Below are 21366 nucleotides of genomic sequence, written 5' to 3' on the forward strand. Positions count from 1 at the left end.
ACCTGCTCCCAATAAATCTGACCGGTATTACAGAGTACCGTATTCCCACAAATACCTGTGCAGAAATCCTGCTGCAGACCCAGAGGTCATTACACAAGGACGTAAAGGAGCTAAGACTAGTTCTGCCAAAAATCCTATTCCTTCTGACAAGGACTTCAGAACTTTGGATGGTTGGGGTAAACAAAATACACCTCTGCAACCTTAGCTATCAGAGCACCCAATTGTCAGTTCCATATGTTAAAGTATCAGCAACACACTTTGGAACTATTAAAACAAAATATTTCTACCTTTCCTGACTGTGCCAGTTCAAAAGCGTTAGCAGATTTACTGCACTCTGCTTGTAAAGTGGCCAAACACTCACTACACTGTGGATATGACGCCCTAGAAGCCTCTAGAAGGGCAGCAGCGATAGGGTCTGTCATTAGGAGACTTGCATGGCTGAAGGAACAACCTCTCCCTGATCACGTCAAGTCTAAACCTATTGATGCACCCCTGGATAAGGAGCGCTTGTTTGGAGTAAAAGCAGAAGTGGCGCTTAAAAAGGCGGAAGACAAAGCAAAATGTATGCAAACAAGAAGACTTCTTTCAGGTTCAACCTCCCAGGTTCAGCAGGAACTTTCCCTCTAAGCACTGGTCCTTCCCTGCACATAGCAGATGGGGCCAAGGTAAGCACCTCAGGGACAGACCATCCAGGCCCCTATCTCAGGGCCAGCAGAGAAGCAAACAATGGACCTCTTCCATCCCAAAGACAGGGAGTTTTAAACCACCCTTCTATGGCAAAAACTCATAATGACTCCCTCCTCTGCCTTCCCTTCACTCACCAAAAACTAGGAGGAAGGCTCTCCCATTTCAAAGAAAATTGACTTTCTGTAGCAAAGGACCAATAAAAGATAATTTTTTCTGGGATACAAATTTTCTTTTAGCGAACTCACAATTCCAAGAGGGTACCCAGACTTACCTTCAAATCAGTGGGCAGAGGCATTGAAACGGGTCAAAACTCTCATCCCAGGGGGCAGTAGAACCTGTCCCCTCAGATCAAACCAGCAAAGGCTTTTATTCCAGACTATTCCTTGTTCCCAGAAAAGAGGGCACTTGGCACCCCTTCCTGGATCTATCCATTGTGAACACCTCCCTGGTGGGTCCCCAGATTCAAAATGCTAACTTTGCAGCAGCTGCTGCCTATGCTAACAAAAAATGCCTGGCTAGTGACCCTAGACCTAAAAGATGGCTACTTACACATCCCCATAAGGGAATCCTGCAGGAAATTCCTGCTGTTCAGAGCAGGATCACAACCCTGCGCTGTCCTTTGGCTTATCTACTGCACACACAGTATTCACCAAATGCTTAGCCCCGACCATAGCATTTTGCAGACAGAGAAATACACAGATTTACCCTTACCTGGACGACTGCCTCATTCAGGCAGAGTGCAAAGAAAAGCTGCTGCAGGACTTATTCTTTGTTAAATTCCTCCTAAATTTCCTAGGGTTCACCATCAATGAGAAGAAATCAAAGCAAACTCCCACCAGGAAGATCATTTTCTTGGGAGCTCTGCTAGACACAGTATTCCAGATTGCCTTCCTATCCCCAGAAAAGCAGAGCTTCCTGCCTCTGTACTTTACCCAGCTGTCTTCCAGAAGTCACCTCACCGCTAGGAAGTTCCTGCAAGCCTTGGGATACATGGCATCTTGCATTCTTCCGATTCCTCTGGCCAGGCTTCACATGAGAGAACTTTAGTGGTATCTAAAGAACCTTTGGTGCCAGCACTCAGTCTCTAGAGACCTCTCTCCCTCTGATCCCATGTATAAGGGCTGAGTTTCTGTGGTGGGCAGAGGCCTGTGCCAAGAACAAGGGTCTTCACTTCATCCTCTGCCCTACCGGCCAGACCATCACCACCAATGCTTCAGACATTGCTTGAGGCGCTCACCTAGCAGGCAGGTGCACCCAAGTTCTTTGGGATGCCCAGCACCTTCACTTACACATCTGTCAGAAATAAATGATGGCAGTACTGAAGGCTCTGACGTCCTTCAGACCACATCTCAGGCCAGGGGTGGTCCTTATAAAAACAGACAAAACCACAGTAATGTGGTATATCAACAAACTGGGGGACCCAATCTTGCCCTCTGTGTAGACTAGCCATGAACCTTTGGCTGACAGCTGCCTGCATGGGTGTACACCTAATTGCCACATCAAAAAAGGTTCCTGCACGTAGGTAATTGCATGGCTGCAAATAGCAAGACCAAAAGAAAAAAAAATGAGCCAGCAAACTGTGTGGTAAAAAATTATATTAAAATATATTTATTATATTATAAAAAAGAACAGACCGGTTTTGGCTAGGATATTTTCAAGAGAATCAGTAATGCTTTATATAAACACATTATTAAACACCCCACAGCTTCATTCAACTTTGATTGTTGATAGGATCATAAGCAACAGATCTAACAAAGCGGGATGGCACTCTTATCCTTGATACTAAAGAGAAAAAATGGATCATAAAACTGGGCGGACTTTTTCCACCTGGATTAAATGAATATTTATGAGGAAAACAATCACAGTATGTTATGAATTTATAGTACTGTATAAAAAGAACAAATGAATGTTTTTGTCTTTAACACTGATGAAGGTTATGAAAATATCCTAGCTGAAACCGGTCTGTTCCTTTTTTATAATATAATATAATATATTTTGATATATTTTCCAGCACACAGTTTGCTAGCTCAGTTTTTTCTGTTGGTCTACACCTAATTGCCCAGTACCTACCAGGGGTCAACATCACCCTGGCAGACCACCTAAGCAGAAACTTACTGGACCCCCACGAATGGCAGCTCCACAGGGAAATCTTTCTGCAAATCACTCAGGAGTGGGGGACTCCAGAGGTGGATCTCTTTGCTTCGCACCTCAACCACCAGCTGCAAAAGTACCAGGGAGTATCACCTCCTCGCATATAAGGTGGATGCCTTGACCTTTCCCTGGAAGTCCCTCTTTGTGTACGCATTCCCTCCTCTGCCTCTTATTCCCAAGGTACTGATCAAAATAAGAGGGGAGAAACCAAAGGCCATCCTCATTGCTCTAGATTTGCCCAGACAGCATTGGTACCCCTGACTGTGCAGCCTGATCATACAGCCTCCCATGCAGCTTCCCCTGATCTCAGAACTCTTGACCCAGGTGAAGGGGGAGATACTGCACCCAGACTTGCAGACTCTCAATCTTTCAACATGGCTTATACCTTAAAAGCTAAGGAGGAGTCCCTGTTAAGCAAACAGGTCCTAGACATTATCACAGAGGCCAGAAGGCCCAGCACCAGAAAATCTTACACAGGGAAATGGAAAAGATTCTGCTCCTGGAGCCAGTCCAGAGGGGCCAGTACCTCACATCCTTCCATCCCTCTTATCTTGGATTACCTAGCCGAGTTGCTCAAAAGTGGCCTCTCCTTCTCTTCCATTAAAATTCATGCCTCAGCCATTTCAACCCAGTACGATTCAGACCTACCTCTGTTCTCTCATCCTTTGATTAAACAATTCCTCAGAGGGGCTTCCTAATATCAGACCTCCCAGAAGGCCTCTCATGCCAGCCTGGGACCTAAATTATGTTTTAGAAAAACTAACCTTACCTCCTTTCAAACCTGCTGCTTCAACGGAATTGAAATTCCTCTCCTGGAAGACTGCCATCCTACTACCTATCATCTTAGCGAGAAGGGTTTCAGAACTTCAGGCACTCGTGGCTGTTGAGCTCTTCATCATTTTCCATGCAGACAGGGTCTCCCTGAGAACTAACTCCTCCTTTATGCCCAAGCTTGTATCTGATGTGACCCTCAACCAGGCCATACACCTACCCAACTTCTTTCCCAACCCTCAAAACAAGGGGGAAAGAATTCTGCACTCACTAGACATGCACAGACAACTCAGATACTGTCTGGACCATATTAAACCCTTCAGAAAGACAGACCATCTGCTTGTTAGCTTTGCCCCAGGGGCAGAGGGGAAGCCCATTTCCAAGCAAACCATTTCCAAATGGATATCAATCACACTGTATCCATTTCTGCTACAGACTACATGGGGAACCCCCCCCCCCAAGTCTATTCGTACCCATTCCACTAGGGCAGCCTCCACTTCCAAAGCCTTCGTCAGAGGAGTCCCCACCAGGGACATCTTGGAAGCTGCCACCTGGACTTCTGCCCATACCTTTACAAAGCATTACCGTCTACCTCTTTTTTTCTAAGTCTAGGGCAGGGTTTGCCTCTGCAGTTCTGCAGGGCTTGCTTACCCATGCCTAGGGCTCTAACTCATCCTTCCACCCCTCTCCCCTCAACTTTGGGAATCCTCCCACAGGTGATGACTGCAACAGTGAAACACGAATAGCATAGTACAGTTGTGTACACTTACCATAAATGCAGATGTTTGAATGTATTCACTGTTGCAGTCCTGGTTACCCTCCCTACATCCCCCTTATATCCTCTTCCCCTAGGGGGGCATAAGCTCCCCATGGTGGCTTTTAGCCACCAGGACCACTTTATCTTATTTCCTTGTGCTTCTTACGGGTTAGGGCAAGAAAAACTGATGTAATGACATCTGCTTCCTTGCTTTATAGCACTGACAACCTGATGTCAGACTACAGGCGACTGCAGCCAACGCAGAAAAACATTTGACTCTGGTATTCGGGCCGGCCGAGGGCTACCACAGCAGGGATAACCCAGAGGTGATGAGTTAGTCAATAAACCAGTTCCTTAAACTATCCAGGCATGTCCAAAGCGCAGTTTCAGGTATACTCTCCAGTCCAGCTGATTGAATCTGGGAATCTTGAGGCAATGTTACAATTACCTTATGTACAAAGACAACCCTCTCCTTCTTCCAACAAATTTGAATATTTGTGAGAGATGCAACTATACAGCCAAACTGGAGGCCAAGCTCTTTCAATCCAAGACTGGCGCACAGTCAGGAGGAGATGGAAACCACTCACACCACAAAACCAGTCTGACATAGACCAAACGCACCAGCAAACAAGACTCACAAAATCACAAAAACATACTTTGAGGCTCTAAATAAAAATCTGCCAAAGCAGCAGAGACCTCCAAAGCAGACACCCAAGCAACCGCCACCCCACAACAACTTACACGCATCACATACTTCACGAAGTCAGTGTGCCACACAGTCGCAGCCCCTAAGGCTAATTAACGCACCTAATACACTAGTAATTGGAGACTCTATAGTCAGGCACACTGACGTCCCACTCACCAGACTGAACAAGGAGAAGGTCACTGTAAATTGCCTGTTGGGAGCCAGGATCCGCCACATAACACAGGCACTCAGGTCACTCCACAGCAGGTACAAATATGACTCTATCATTGTCCATGTTGGTGTGAATGACCTGAGAACATACCTCCCTGGACTACATGAAAAGAGACATAGAGGAGCTCTCTGATCATGTAGCCCAGGCCGGTATGACCCTGACCCTGAGTAGCATATTGCCCTCACCAAGAATGATGCCACAGTATAAAGACAAAATGATAAATTTTAACAATTGGCTAAGCTATTGGTGTCATTCAAAGGGAATCCAGTGTCTGTCAGCCTGGGATGACATGTTAGACAAGCCACGTTGCTTCACCATGGACGGCTTGCACCTGTCTCCTTTGGGCTTTCAAATACTGGCTAAGGCTCTTGCAACCCCCATAGTGCCTTTTTTAGGCAAAGCCCAAAAGACAAACCCACCTCCATAAACAATACCAGAAACAAAAAACTAAGGGTAATGCTACTCAATGCCAGAAGTCTAAGCCTCAAGATGCATGCACTCGAGGCACTCCTCAGTATGGAGAAAATTGATATCTGTGCAGTAACAGAAACCTGGTTCAAGGCTCCAGAGAGCACCCCAGCACTACCAGGATTCAACTCATACTATTCTTTTCGGCCCCAGAACTCGGACCGAACTACTAAAGGCGGGGGAGCATCCATTTTTATCAAGGATACCCACACCTCCAGGTTAGTAGCATTGCACGAGGCAGCAGAAACCATCCACGTGCAACTAACAGTAGGCAAAGCTGCTTTTCAGTTTATAGCCTGCTACAGATCACCCACCTTGTCTCAGGAACCCCACTCGGCATTCCTGAGAACACTGGAGAATATGAAGGTCTCACCAAACACAATGATATTGGGGGATTTCAACTACCCAAACATTGACTGGGAAAACTACTCAAGTCCCAACTCTTTTGCCCAACGGTTCCTGGAGTTTATAAACTCATATGCCATGGAACAACTGGTCACCACTCCCACAAGAGGGGACAACATGTTGGACTTGGTCATCACCAACATGGGGGCTCAATGTTCCACACCACCTCGTTGGGAAGATCAGACCATAAACTTATCACAATGGACATCCACATCCCGACCCCACCCCAACAAAGGAAACCACTTTGAAAAATTTCTCAAAAGCAAACTTCACACTTCTCAAGACCGAGATGGAAAGTTTTAAAGCCCCCGGGCTAATGGAAAATGGTACCCAAACTGCAGAATTCTTTACAAATGCACTCTATGAGCACCTACAGGAATGCATGGATTGTGCCATCCCAAATAAAACAGACTCACTCCTCCAAGAACAGGAGGCCAGTCTGGTGGACCCCAGCCATAAACAAGCTATACAACAGAAGGAGGAAGCTATTACATGACAAGGCAAAATCCCATAAAGGGAAGGCATCCTTGATCATTACCAGTAAGAAACGTCGATCCCTCATAAAATCATCAAAGGCCAGCTTCGAAAGAAAAATCGCCAAAGACTCTAAAGATAATCACAAGGCGTTCTTTAGCTACGTCAAAAATCTGGGTGGCAGCTCTCAGATCTGCTCTGAGCTGGTGCATAATGGCACAAAATACACCAAACCCACAAACATTGCCAACATCCTGGCGGACAGGTTGAGTGCAAACCCCCCCCCCCTTCCCCCCAAAAGGGCCTGTGTCTATCCCAGAAGAATGCAGTCCCCTAGACATCAGACACACAGGTGAAAGCAGCCCTCTCCAAAGTAAAAAAACACAACCTGAATGGGACCAGATGGCATCCCGGGCTGCGTCTTACACGGAGCTCCAAAACGAACTAAACCCTCACATGAATTCACTGTTCCAACTCAGCCTTACCATAGGTTATGTACCCAAAGAATGGCGTACAGCAACAGTGATCCAGCTCCACAAAGGTGGCGCCACAATGGATCCTGGGAACTATCGCCCTATAAGCCTGACTAGCCTGGTCTGCAAGGCTATGGAGCGCATCATCATGGATCTCATTAACAAAGACCTTGGGAACCTCCAAACATTGGACCCCACCCAATTCAGCTTTAAGGGTAGATCTTGCCTCTTAAACTTAGTTGATTTCTTCAAAACAGTTACCAAAGCTTTAGGTGAGGGAAAGGTAGTCCACACAGCCTACCTAGACCTCGCTAAGGCCTTCAACACAATACCCCACTCAGGTATCATAAATAAGCTTACCAGCTTAAAAATCAACCCATACTTCACAAGATGGGTTGCAAACTGGCTCAGGGATAGAACTCACATGGTCAGAGTTGCGGGTGCCATGTCCGACTCCAAACCAGTCACAAGTGGCGTCCCACAGGGATCAGTCCTGGGAGTACTCTTGTTCGGTATATACTTCTCTGAGGTACAGGCAAACACGGGAGGACTGTGGCTGACCAAGTTCACAGATGACTGCAAACTGGGAGCCATAATCGACTCTCCGGCTGACACAAGCATCCTCCAGAAAGGCCTTATGGAGACTGATACCTGGTGTTAGAACCATGGCCTCAAGCTAAATGCAAAAAAAATGTATAGTCATCCCCTTTGGGAAAAACAAAGAGCCCACAAACTACCATATAGGAGGAAATCCACTAATTACAGAAGTAATCCGGGATCTGGGGACCCAAGTAGATAGTAACCTCTCCTTTGACAGTCGCATTGCCAAAGTGGTTAGAAAGACCTTCTATATAGCCCACCTAATCACAAAAGGGTTCACATCTAGATTGAGAGGTCATTGTGCCCCTCTACTCATCACTTATCAGGCCCATAATTGAGTACAACGCCCCATTTGGGATGTACCTTACCAAACAGCTGCAACAGCTGGAGAGACCTCAAAAATACCTCACCAAGAGGATCGTGGGCCTCAGAGTTGCCCTATGCAGCTCGACTAAAGAAACTCCAGCTCTACTCAGTTGCTTACCGCCTACTCGGAGGTGATCTCTGCCTGATATACAAGGCCATGTCCAACCCGGAATTGTTCAACATGCTCCGCCTCAAGAAAATCAAATCCACTAGAGCTACACACTCCAGGGATTTAAACCTTAACACAACAATAAATAGGACATGCTGGAGGGATAGATTCATATCCCAAAGGCTTCCCGCGCTCTGGAATAGAATCCCAGTCCATGTTAGGCAGAGCCCCTCACTGACCCTCTTCAAGAGAAATCTTGACGAGTGGATGGGTAATCGTAAATTTGCTCCTGGGATCACTTCTATGGCCCTGCTGGACAGAGGCTCAGGAATCTAGTCAAAAAGGGAGGCGAAAGCCAGCAAATTCTGGCTAGGCTTATAAATGCCCTAGGGCAGATAGCCTAGTACCTACCTATGAATATACTCTAACATCTACGTTTACGGTAAGTATACACAACTGTACTTTTTCTTTAGCATGTTATCTTTGTAGGGGCTGAATTATCTCATGCAAGTGGTGCATTTCTGATACAAGCCAGTGGAAATGTTCCTAGACTAGTAATTGAAAGAAACTGTGACTGAGACCTCCACCTCCACCATTACGATCAAACTGTCGTTCAGTGCTATATATATATTACAGCTGAAGGAGCTGTTTAGACTACAGGATGTGACATTGCTCTACATCAGTATCACAAGCTTTGTTTGACTTTGCTAAGGCCATTAAGGTGACCTTCCTTGACTCCCCTTTTTTTTCTTGTCCTCCTTTTTTATAAAAAAAATCTTAAGCAACACTTTGAAATTGGACAAAACTGTTACTGTTGTGGGTATGTAATTTCATCATCACAACATTTTTCAGTAGATCACAGGAGCGAAAGGTGATGAGGCTGTAGTGGTGCAGATAGTTGCCAGTCACAGCAACAGGAGGCTGCTGGGTAGAGACATTTCCCCCAAGTACAACTTCTGTCTGGGTTACAGTCCCAAAGGAAAGGGTCCTTGATGTTCAGCAAGAGACCGCAGTCAGATATCAGGTGTACAGCAGCAGTCCTGAGAGCGTGCCCAACTGCCCCTTCTAGAAACCAGTAGGAGTATTTTTTTCTTACATTTGCCCACTCCTAGAGTTTTAACTGGGAATGGGGGGAGTGGCAAAATATATCGCGAAGGTACTTTGTCTCCCTTGTTCTCCATTCCCCCATTATTCTTGCCAGACATTATACCCCTTCAGAAATGTAAAGTGTTCAGACTCTTGGGGTAAAAAAATATATGTAAGATGCCCCATCTAACCAGAAAGGCTTAGCATATTACTTCAGGTTTTCTTTTTGTACCAAAGAAAGCAAAAGACATCAGGCCCATACTGTATCTGAGTAGTATAAATTTCATTGCCCCGAAAGAAATTTTTGGATAGTCTCTATGCATTCTTTTATTCCTTCCTTGCATATCTCACAGATACCGGGTGTCTTTTTCAGACCTCCAAGCTGACTGTGTCTGTGTTGTAATTGCCAGGTAGTTCAGGAGGTATCTATACTTGAGATCATAGCCAGTCATCAATTCAGGGCCCCAACTTTTGGTCTCAACCCTGTCTCCATGATGCCTAATAAGTGCAAAGTAGCAGCTCAATGGAGTCTGCAGAGAGCCAAGATCATCTGTAGCTTAGATAACTGGCTTTTCAGTGCTTCCTCCTTGACAGACCTCTTGCAGAAGAGGGATTCTCTGCTCATATTGTTTATTCACTGGAGTTTGCGGTGAGTATTGGAATAACTCCTGTCCTTCCTGTGCAGCCAAAAGTTGTTTCATTTGCTTTCTAGACACACAACCTTCTTCAGATCTTCCTGTCCCAGTATAGATTACCTTCTTTGTAACGTGCTTGTGATACTCCTTCACTTGTCTGCCTGCTCACCAATAGACTTGCCTCAAAGCCTTAAGCTGTATAACAGTTTCAGTTGTCATGATGCCCTATGCCAAACTTCACATGAGAGTACTTTTGACTGTTTAGCTTCAGTGGTGTCAGGATTTTAACCCTCTGTCCTTCCCACTCAGGATACCCAAGGCTTGCAGATCACATATTTAGTGGGGTGGGACGTTTGCTCCCATTCATCTTCCAGCAAAAATTCTGTTTCAGTAGCAGAGTCCTCTGACATCAGACACCATGGATGCCTGAATGTGTCCGCTCTAGGGTGGGAGGAGTCCTTCAACAGGCAGGCAGTCCGGTTTGCCTGGTCTCATTAGAGTTGTCATGTTGGCATAACTATCTTAAAACTATGGAATGTACTCCTGACATCGCTAGTCATTTATTTTGCCTATTCATTGACCGAGTAAACCCACTCTGGGGGGGGGGGGGGGTCAACTCAGGAGCACTGTCTGGTTAAGTGACTTGGTCAGAGTTGCATAATAGGCAAGTGAAGGTGGAAGGAATAAAACCCAGCACTCTGGCTATTGAAAGCAGGTAATTAACAGCTCAGAGCTTCAGTCCTCTTAACTAACTGGCAGACAAGTGAAACATTCAGACCTGTTTACGTCAAGGGATCTTAGCTAGTCTTTCAGACTACATGACCATTGTTAGGTATGTCCGCAATTAGGCAGGTTCAGAGTCCTACCCACATGGTTGAGAGAACCATCTGAGCCATCAAGTCTCACTGATATTGATAGTTATATTCCGCTATAGGCAATTTCCTTAGCAGACATACTCAGACACTGCTGGTTGATGCCCCTTGAATAGCCTACAAACCTGGTATTAACTGAGAGAATATTCCTTCTTATAGGCAGACGTGTGTGCGTGTGTGTGTGTTTTCTTTTCACATCTCCAATGAACAATAAAACAGAATGTACCAGTTAATTTAACCTGGGCCATTCTATGGGGGAGGGTCAGATCAGGATGATGTTCATAGTGTTTCACTGTTGCAGTCATTACACTTGGGTTATCCTGCTGGCAGGCTACCCACAGTCTGCCCGAATTCCAAAGTCCTGGTCCGGCGTCGGTTGCTGTCGCCTCTTCCCTGACGTTAGTGCACCAGGGTATAAAAGATGCAGCCGACGCCATTTTCTTCTATGTTTCTTGCCGCGCGGTGCCCGAAGCAAAAGCAGTTCACAAGTGCCGGTCAGCCGACTCCTGAGATTTTCGTAATTGAATTTCAGATCGGAAGTCTTCAGTAAAGCCAAGTACCCCGTTGGAGAAACTTTTTTCTTTCTCCAGACCGATGTCAGAAAAAGTTAATTGTATTTCTTGTGGGAAGCAAATACCTCATAAGGGTTTTCATTCTTACTGTATTCCTTGCCTAGGCCCTGACCACAACATTGCTAGTTGTCGGTTTTGTGCTAGATTTAACCAACGCACTATTAAGCGTCGGTATGATTTTGCTTTTCATTACTTTGGCCGAAGGTTTAACTATATAATGCCGTCGGAACAGCCGATGACCGGAGTTCATAAAAAGCGCAAGGAAAAAGAAAAGGACAGGCATCCGAGGTCCAAAACCGACAAAGCCTCTTCTAGTCCAGTCACCAGTTCTCAGTGAGGCGCTTTCGCAGCCCCTGACACCCGCTACCTCAGAGCCACAGGCCGCCTCCGACTCCCACGTGGGGACAACAGAAACTAATACCTCCGATGGGTCCGGAGCCGCTGAGCAGGCATCGGCTTCTGAGGGTGTTTTCAGACCTACACAGCTTTATATCAAGCCAACTTCAGCATCCAAGACAAAGACCAAAACAGTTTTAAAGACAAGGAAACAAGTACAGCACTCTCCGGGACAGACCCATGCCTAAGAAACAGATGTTCAAAATGGCCGAAGACCTAATTACTTTGATCAGGGGTTCCCATCCCCCTCCTGATAAGAGGCCTAGGCAAGACCCTGAATATGATTCCTCTGATCAGGTTTCCATTTCCTCTGACTCCTCTAAAGAACAGGGATATCCTCCCTATGAGGATTCTGATGCTGAAGAATCTATTCCTTCAGCTTCTCCTCCTGAGGATTACTCCTTTGGGGAAACCCTGCATACCATGAGGGAGCATTTCCACTGGGAGAGCCAAGATTACTCCGATTCTAAGAAAAGGCTCAGAGACTTTCTTTTACTACCTCAGCACAGACCGCTTGCTATTCCACCTGTTCTAGACATTGTAGATGATGTATTTTCAGAGTCCGGCCTGTCTCTGACTCTTTACCTCCTGCACCTGTTAAGCCAGACAGATACTACAGGGTTCCAGATTCTCATAGATTTCTATATAAAAACCCTGCTGCTGACCCAGAAACTATTTTTCAGGGTCCCAAAGGGGACAAGGCCGCTACTGCAAAAAACCCTGTCCCCTCAGATAGAGATTCAAGGGCACTGGACAGATGGGGGGGGGGAGTTTACACTTCTGCTACCTTGGCTGTAAGGGCTTTAAATTGTCAGTATCATATGCTTAAATATCAGCAATACTTAATGTCTCTGCTAAAGCAGAAAATGTTGACACATTTTGAATGTTCTGAGAACAAGGAAATGCAGTATTTATTGCATGCAGCTGAACAAGTGGGAAAGCATAATTTGCAATGTGGTTATGATTCACTGGAGTCCTCTTGCAGGGTCGCTGTAACAGGTTCTGTCATTAGAAGGCATGCTTGGTTAAAGGAACAGACTCTGTCTGATCATGTTAAAGCAAAATTATTGGATGCTCCATTACAGCATGATACTTTGGTGTTAAGGCAGAAGAGGTGTTGAAGAAAATGGAGGATAAAGCTAAATCTATGCAGACAGTAAAGGATTTCTTACAAGTACTGCCACCCAGATTTAGCAGAAACTGGCCTTCTAGGAATTGGTCCTTTCTCGTGTCAGACAGGCCACAAAGAGGCAGATACAGATGCCCTAGAGGCGGACAGCAGCCCCAGGGCTCATACAGGCCCAAACAATGGGGTGCTCCTACCTCCAAAAGTGGAGAAGACAAATCACAGCCATTTAGGAAACAGTCCCAATGACTTCCCTTTGCTAATGCCAAGCATTTATCTTTTGGCCGCACCCTTAGGGGGAAAGCTAGCACTTTTTTCACAAAATTGGCACATGATCACCCGGGACAAATGGGTCTTAAATATAGTCTCTCAGGGCTACAGGTTCCACTTTCACACCCTTCCAAAGGCAAAAGGTATGCCAGACCTGCCACACAATCAATGGGCAGAGGCACAAAAACAAGTTTCATCTCTCATGGACATGAGGGCTATTCAGCCAGTGCCACAACAAGAGCAGGGACAAGGATTTTACTCAAGACTTTTCTTAGTACCAAGAAAGGACAAAGCATGGAGACCAATTCTGGACCTTTCTATTCTAAATACTTTTCTGGAAGTTCTGAAATTCAAAATGTTGACTCTGCAGCAGCTTCTGCCCATGCTGGGTAAGAAGGCTTGGCTTGTAACTTTGGACCTCAGAGAGGCATACCTGCATGTCCCAATCAGACAATCTTGCAGAAGATGCCTCAGATTCATAGCTGGCTCAATGCACTACCAATTCTCTGCACTGCCCTTTGGTTTATCTACTGCGCCCAGGGTCTTCACAAAATGCCTGGCACCAGTAATTGCATTCTGCAGACAAAGAGGAATTCAGATATATCCCTACTTGGATGACTGCCTTATTCAAGCAGAGACCAAAGACATTCTACTAAAGCATCTGACGTTTGTAAAAAGATTACTAATTTGCCTTTGGTACACAGTAAATGAAAAGAAATCAAAACTAGTACCCTCTCAAGAGATAATATTCCTGGGTGCAAGCTTAAATACAACTGCCTAGATGGCTTATCTCACGCCAGACAAACAAAGGCAACTAACTTCTTACTTCGAAAGCATGGCAACAAAAACCCAGCTATCTGCCAGAAAAATTCTGCAGGCTCTGGGCTACATGGCATCCTGCATTCTGCTAATTCCATATGCAAGACTGCATATGAGGAAACTACAATGGTATCTAAAAAGTGTTTGGATTCAACATTGCCACAGCCTGGAATCATTAATTTCACTCATTCCATGCCTGCAACAGGAGTTTCAATGGTGGGCACAGACCTGTCACCACAACAAGGGACAGCCATTCACTTTACCCACAGCTAGGGAAACACTAACAACAGATGCATCAAATTATGCCTGGGGGGCCCACATGGCAGGAAAATGTATTCAGGGCACATGGCCCCCAAGCCAAAGGCATCTTCACATCAATCAAAAAGAGATGCTAGCTGTACAAAATGCCCTGACAGCCTTCAAGGACCTACTTCATCCAGGATAGCTGCTGATAAAGACGGACAACACCACAGTCATGTGGTACATAAACAAGCAGGGGGACCATTTCTAACGTTTCCATGAATGAATGCAGCTTATGGAGTGGAAGGACAGAGGGTGGGCACAGGCATAATTATGAGACTCCACACCAGGCTGTGTTTGTGTGACTCAATGGACAACTTTAACCCTTCCTTCAGATAAGTCCCCCTTTTTGGACCCAAAGTTAAACTTTTGAAAAGTGGGCCAGAAGAGACGACATTATACTGTAGGAGTGCTCTTTGATACCCTTCAAACGTCCTTTTCCAGGAACTAGAAGGGGTTTCAAGGTCCTGTGGTTTAGAAAGAAGCAGCATTTTTCTTTTTGACTCCTTTTCAAATGGGGGCAGCCACGGCTGAGGGAGGCCCTTTAAGGGATGCATTCACAGAGATGGAGGGAAATGGAAAATCAGCAATTCTGAGGCCCTTCCTCCAGTAAGCAACTTCAGCATTCCTGAAGATGTTCTCAACTGCTTCTCACCGGAGACAGTAATTGACCCTCTCTTCATTTGGATTTGTGGATGTCCATCACATAAGACATCTGGGTGAGCTGCATAATATCCAGAGGCTGTGTATTTCCCTTTTTTGAAATCCCACAAAATTCCATCTCTGCACCTTCCAGATGTTTTCATGCCTAAATATGACAGCAGCAAAGATCATTAAACGTCTTTAAAAAAAAAAAAAAAAAAAAAAAAAAAAGTCACACAAGAAGTCTCGGCAGACCACAGACCAGAGAGGGTCTGAAGTCTGCGCTGGTTCATTTTAGTTCTTAAGAAATCAAAGGACCTCAAGGCCATCCTAAACTTAAGGGGTTTAAAAGACTTTGTAAAAAGGCACAGTTGTGGATGGGTGGTCATGGTGCAAGGTGTTCTTTATTTATAGGAAGGGAACTGGATGTGCTCTGTCAGCCTTCAGGATGCTTACATACACACACACACATACACACACAAATTGCCAGCGAGTCCAGGAGGTATTTCCACATCCAGCTAGGAGACAATTGTCGATTCTGATCACTGTCTTTTTTGGTCTCACAACAGCCCCAGGTGTTAATTGCATATCTGTCATTGCAGCCCACCTGAGGTTGAAGGGAATTCTCCTCTTCCCTTACTTGGATGATTGGCTTCTGGGTGCCACAACAAGGAAGTCCAACTTAGTCGGAAATTATTTGCTTCACTTGAGTGTCCTTGGATATCTCTCTAAACACAGTAAAATCACAGATAGAACCACCAGAAATCCTGACATTTATAGAATGTCATTTGGATACATGATTAAAGATTGCCAAACTTCCAGAGGAGGATTTCTGACTGTCAAAGACATAATCACAAAGCTTTCCCTCATGCTCATTTCCCTCCTTCTTTCATCTTGAGGGTACTTTGGCTAATGTTGGCATTAATTCATTAGGTCTTACATAAGGGTTCTTTAATGGACCTTGAATGTGCAGTGGTCTCTGTCAGTAGATGATGTGAGCAACCACATTTGGCTGTCCTCCATTTGGACATGACATTTGGACTAGTGGATCCAGTTTCCCGGCTTTGCAGCAAGAGGACCCTTTATCCTTTCTTTTCTGAAGAACAGATGCCTACTGTCTGGTGTGGGGGTGGAGCATTTTGAGGGGAGAACAATGCAGGACATGTGAACTCACCTGGAGACTGGTCTTCACATCAGCATCCTGGAGATGAGAAAAGTTCTTATTGCATTGCAGGCCTTTCAGTTCCTTTTCCAGGATGTAATCTCTCTCCATACAAACTGTGTCAGTAGTGTGGTACATCAGTAAACAAAGAGGAACCAGATCCTACTCCCCTGTGCTGGAAAACCATGAGATTGTGATAATTTGTGGGGATTTCCCAGTGCTTCTGGTAACAACACACATTTCTGGATAGAACTATCTTGCGGGCTGTCTCAGCTAGTGTATTCTGATGTCTCAGAAGTAGTTAATCAGCCACCAGTAGTGCAGATGATTTTTTGCTGCTGGGGCAAGCCTTGCTATGAGCTTTTGACACCCCTGACCAACACCATGTATAGCAGCTGTTTTCACTTATCACTCCATGTGGACAGGATGCTATGGTCTATCAGCGGCCTCCTGGACTATATGCCTTTTACCTGTTGTCACTGATAAAGTTTCTATAGAAAGCATCCTTGTGCAAAGCTTCAGTTATCCTCATAGCTCCCTCTTTGACTGAAACAGTTGGTTCCAAGTGCTCTGGCCTGTTCTGAAAAAGTAGCCATGGTTTCAGAATCCTAAACTGTATCGCCTGTCTCACCAATCTGGCAGACCTCACATTGGCATTCTTTTCCCTCATGTTAACCCCATGGATGTTCATCGTGTTTCACTGTTGCAGTCATTTCACTTGGGTTATCCTGCTGGCAGGCTACCCGCAGTCGGCCTGAATTCCAAAGTCCTGGTCCGGCGTCGGTTGCTGTCGCCTCTTCCCTGACGAAGAAGACGCCGAACTGCAACAGTGAATACACTCTAACATCTACATTTATGGTAGGTACACAACTGTACTTTTTTCCAGTTCCAGTAATGGCCAGAGATCCTTCATCAAGGGTGATTTCAGGTAATGAATGCTTCCAAGAAGACTACTACTACTTGTAAACTTTACAAGTGTAAATGAGATTCTCTGTTTGGGTGCTGCAGCGGGGACTGAATCCTTTCTGTGCTCAGTTTCCCTCAATTTTACAGTTTTGTCTCCTTTGACTCAGGTAAGTTATTTTATTGTAAAAGTTCACTTGGCTACTATCTCCGGTTTCCATCAAGGTTTTTATTCCTCAACGCTTGTGTCACCAAAAGTATGCAAGGCCTTTCTTAAGGGTAGCTTCATTCTTAGACCTCCTTTCAAGGGCCCTATATGTTCTTTAGTTTTGTTTTGAACCTGTTTCCTCATTTGAATTGAAGTATCTGTCCTGGACCAATCTGCTTCTATTGGCCATTATCTCAGGCAAGTTTGAGTTGCATGCTATCTTCTCCAAGGCTCATTTAACCTTCCACAGCGATAGTCTTCCTCAGGGATAACCTTACTTTCATGTCTACAATTGATTTGGAATCTACTATCAGTCAGGCTGCTCATCTTTCTGTCTTTTTCCCCAGTTCTCCTATAGAGGGGAACACTTGTACTCCTTGGATGTTCACAGACCACTGCATTTGTACTTGCATCATACTAAAATTATCAGGCAAGATGGACAATTCTTCATTGCTTATTTGTTTCCAAGTTGGGATGGAAGGTCTCCAAGGTTGCATCATCCAGATAACTGTCCAATTGTGTAACCTTTCATATATCAGTTTAATAACAGACCCATGCCAACCAAACCAAAGGCTTGTTTCCACAAGATCCATTGCAACAACGTCAGCATTTTTCAAGAACTCTTCCACTGATGACACTTGTCAAACACCATAAATTGGGTGGGGACTCCCAGTCTGGGTCCTCCTTTGGGGCTGCTGACATCTGGGGCATCCTGTCATGATTTCACCCAGGACTTGGTAGCTGAGGTTTCTGTCCCATCAGTCAAAGCAGATGGATGGACAGAGATGCAATTTATATACTTACCATAATGCTGGATCTTCATTACCTCTAGTCCACTCATTTAGCCCTCCATCCCCCCTCCAAATTTTGACACATCTTCGAATGCTGGACAGACCTTGTCGATTTGCTTTTCGTGACCTCTTCCTGCTACCTCTTTACAATCTAGACTGCAAAGTTGATTGCAGGACTACAGAAGGAGACCGGTGCCTCATGGGAGCAGGGTAGGAACTCGGGTGTTTTGGAGTAGTTTTGCTTGCTAGGTTGGATCAGTTTGTCGAATATCTTGTCAGTCGAATTGAACACACTATGGATAATGAAGATCCAGCATTATGCCAAGTAGTTCTGTTTTTCTCCCAAGGCTCTGTAGTTCTGTTTTTCTGCGTCTGTATTACAAGATCAAATGCTTAGGTGATCGAACACCGAAACATCGAACTTGTAATATCAAACCTAAAATCGAACGGCGTAGGAAAATATGTTGGTTGGCCACGAAAATAAAAAAAATAGCTTTACACCAAAAAAGTTACACACCCCCACTAACTAAATATACCAACTCCGAGATTGCTGTACAGTAGACAAATGGCAAAATGTGGCGGACAGCCAAGGGAACTCTTTTGTTAAATCGGCCATTCGCTGTTTTTTGCTTTCGATATTACAAGTTCATTGTTTAGGTTTTTGATCACCTAAGCATTCGATCTTGTAATATATATCCATTTTGTAGACAGGCAACGCAGATTTTGTGTGGATAAAATTAAATATTTTTTGGAAATACTATCAATTGCCTATTTCCTTTGCCAAATCTGAATTAAAGAGAGTCTGTAAACTCGCTTTTGTACTTACGGCTATCCGTTTCTATTGAATTATTATATGTTAAGCATTGAATGCTCCTGTCAATAGTTCATATGGTTCATTCTGCTGGAACTATTGTAACAACTTCTACCTTCCTGTGTAATGCCACTTCGGATGAAAACTGTGATACAGCAACATGGTCTTTACTCAGTACTTCTGTGAGGAATTGCAAGCTGAATGTGATTCCCATTTCCAGATCTACTTTCAGGGTGCTGTTGTCTGTAGTATGTTCCAGTGAGGGTATTCACCACACATTTAACTATGGTTTTTGTCCTGTAAATGACCAAAGGTGGACCTTTTCTTAGAAAAAATATGAAAGTTTGGGCTTATGGTAATGATGGGCTTCTGAGAGGGTCCATCATCTGTAACATACTTCTCACCCCCCACCCCTACTTTTAGGGTATATGGTCTTGTGTCTGTTCTCCTTCTCTCTTCTGTTTTCTTAAATAGTATAAAAAGAACTGGAGAAAGTAGCATGTGTTATGCATGATGGGAAAGGGGGGCCCTGGAAATCTGGAGTTTTGTATCATGTAGTCCTAGTGCTTCATTGTAGGAAAAAAGTCCGAAAGAGGCCTTCATACAGATTTTTGTCATGGTAAAGACATAATCTTTTTTTCATTAATATATACCTAAATGTGGAGTCTCATCCTTTTTGTTGCATTCTGCCTGTGATCCAAAGTTTACCAAGCTGGAATTGTACTGACACAATGGAGCCATTCTGTTTTGGAAGATATGTTATTAATATATGAATCTGACATTTTTTTTTCTTAACAGCTATCCTTTGCAAGCCTGTGCCTTTCTTTCTTAGAGGACAACCTATACCAAAACGTATGCTTCCTCCAGAAGATCTGGTCAAGTATTATACAGCTGCTGAAACCCGAGGATACCTTGCAGATCCAGCTAAGATTCAGGAAGCAAGACTTGCACTTGCCAAGAAATATGGCTACACTCTCCCGGACATTACTAAAGACCAACTTTTCATTATGTTAACAACACGCAAGGATCCTCGTCAGATATTCTTTGGCCTTTCACCAGGCTGGGTAGTGAACATGGCTGAAAAGAAAATTCTCAAACCAACTGATGAGAGGCTCATCAGATATTATACATCATGAATTATGGGTGCAGACAGTGCTAAGGACAGTTTTGCAAGAATTTGATTGCTTCACTAAGCCAGAAGCATCTGCATTTAATTGCTGAACAGTTTGGAAGAATGTGTGAATGTAGCACAGGTGCTACAGTGACAAATTGAGTATTATGTACATCAGAGACACTTTTCACATATATTGGTTACCTGGTAACTCACAGTAAAAATGTTTCAGTCCATCAAACGTGTTTTTTTGTGTTCTTCACTGAAAATCCATTTCCACATTTTATTTGTGGTTTATACAAAACTCAAGAGATTAAAGTACAAATAGAGATTTCAGTTCAAGATTATTGAAAAGTTAAGAACTAAAGAATAGGGTAGGTAAAGTAAGTTAAGATTTTTTTTTTCCATAATCAGTTATGTATTTGTACAACATAACACTGTATTTTGCATATTCAGTTGGTACTCCAAGTCACAGTTTCTGAGCGTGCTTGTTTTACTTACTCCATCAGGAAGTGCATTAGCTCACCCACAGTGACACATACTACATTTGACTCTGCAGTTCATCTGCTGTAGAGTTTCTTCCCTGTTTACTTTTTAACCCAGTAAAGAAAAACAAAACATTAGTTCTAAATAGCTAGTTACTTAATATTGTATGTTTCATTGTTCCTTTATCTGTAAATATTGTCTCTGAAACAGGCTCCTTGAACTTCACATATTGTCAAATTGAAGCATTTATTATTACTTTTATTTTTCAAAGTGGTAATATACAGTGTTCATTATTAGAATCAGTGTCCGCGGTGGTGGTGCTGCTGTAGCATTGTCGCCTCACAGTAAGACGCTCTCCAGTTTGATTCTCAGCTAGAGCGTCTTCTGCGTGGAGACATGCGTGAATGGGCATACCTTCGTTGAAGGTTGTGTGTCAGGGCTGGTAACTCGGCACGTATAAATCAACTACCAATCATTAGCGGACCGGAGTTCTGCTGTGGCGACCCCTAACCAGGAAAAGCCGAAAGACACAACAACATTATTAGAATCAGTGCTGCAGTGTAATGCATTTTAGTGAGGGAATTGAACACAGGCAGATGCTGTTGTGGGCTGGGGTTCCAGAACTTTCAGAAATTTCCAGAGTATACTTACTCTCTTCCCAATACCTAAGGATATTGGCATGATGCTTGGTAGTAAAAGAGAGCATTTCACCCCTTCTCAATTTTTAATGCTACAGGAAGAAAACAGTCTGTAGTGTTTGTAATTTCCAGAGGCAGGTACCTAGTTTGTGAAGAAATCTTTTCTAATTGCTTATCTAGAGACTTTAGTGTTACTACTCTGATTATTGGCTACATTTGTTCTAAACTGATTATCTTTAGGATTTCATTTTTCTGAGACCCTGGTGTCCCCGGAAATGATCACGTGTGCACCTGTGGGAGCTAGATTCTCTAAAAGATTGTCATTTTCAGTGTCGTCTTTTGTTTGGAAGAATGCCATCA

General features: G+C 44.2%; 1 protein-coding gene across 1 annotated transcript in view; it reads left to right on the forward strand.

The window, feature by feature from the left end:
- Nucleotides 1-20123, forward strand: part of MRPL15 (mitochondrial ribosomal protein L15) — a 230826-nt gene extending 210703 nt beyond the window's left edge. Inside the window, exon 5 of the mRNA XM_044065520.1 lies at nucleotides 19570-20123. Within this exon, the coding sequence (XP_043921455.1) occupies nucleotides 19570-19907 (338 nt within the window). The 3' untranslated portion in view covers nucleotides 19908-20123. The remainder of the gene's footprint in view (nucleotides 1-19569) is intronic.
- The last annotated feature ends 1243 nt before the right edge of the window (nucleotides 20124-21366 follow it).

This window comes from Protopterus annectens, chromosome 3.part0 (assembly GCF_019279795.1).
Source record: "Protopterus annectens isolate FY-2018-M chromosome 3.part0, PAN1.0, whole genome shotgun sequence".
In the NCBI taxonomy this organism is placed as follows: domain Eukaryota; kingdom Metazoa; phylum Chordata; order Ceratodontiformes; family Protopteridae; genus Protopterus; species Protopterus annectens.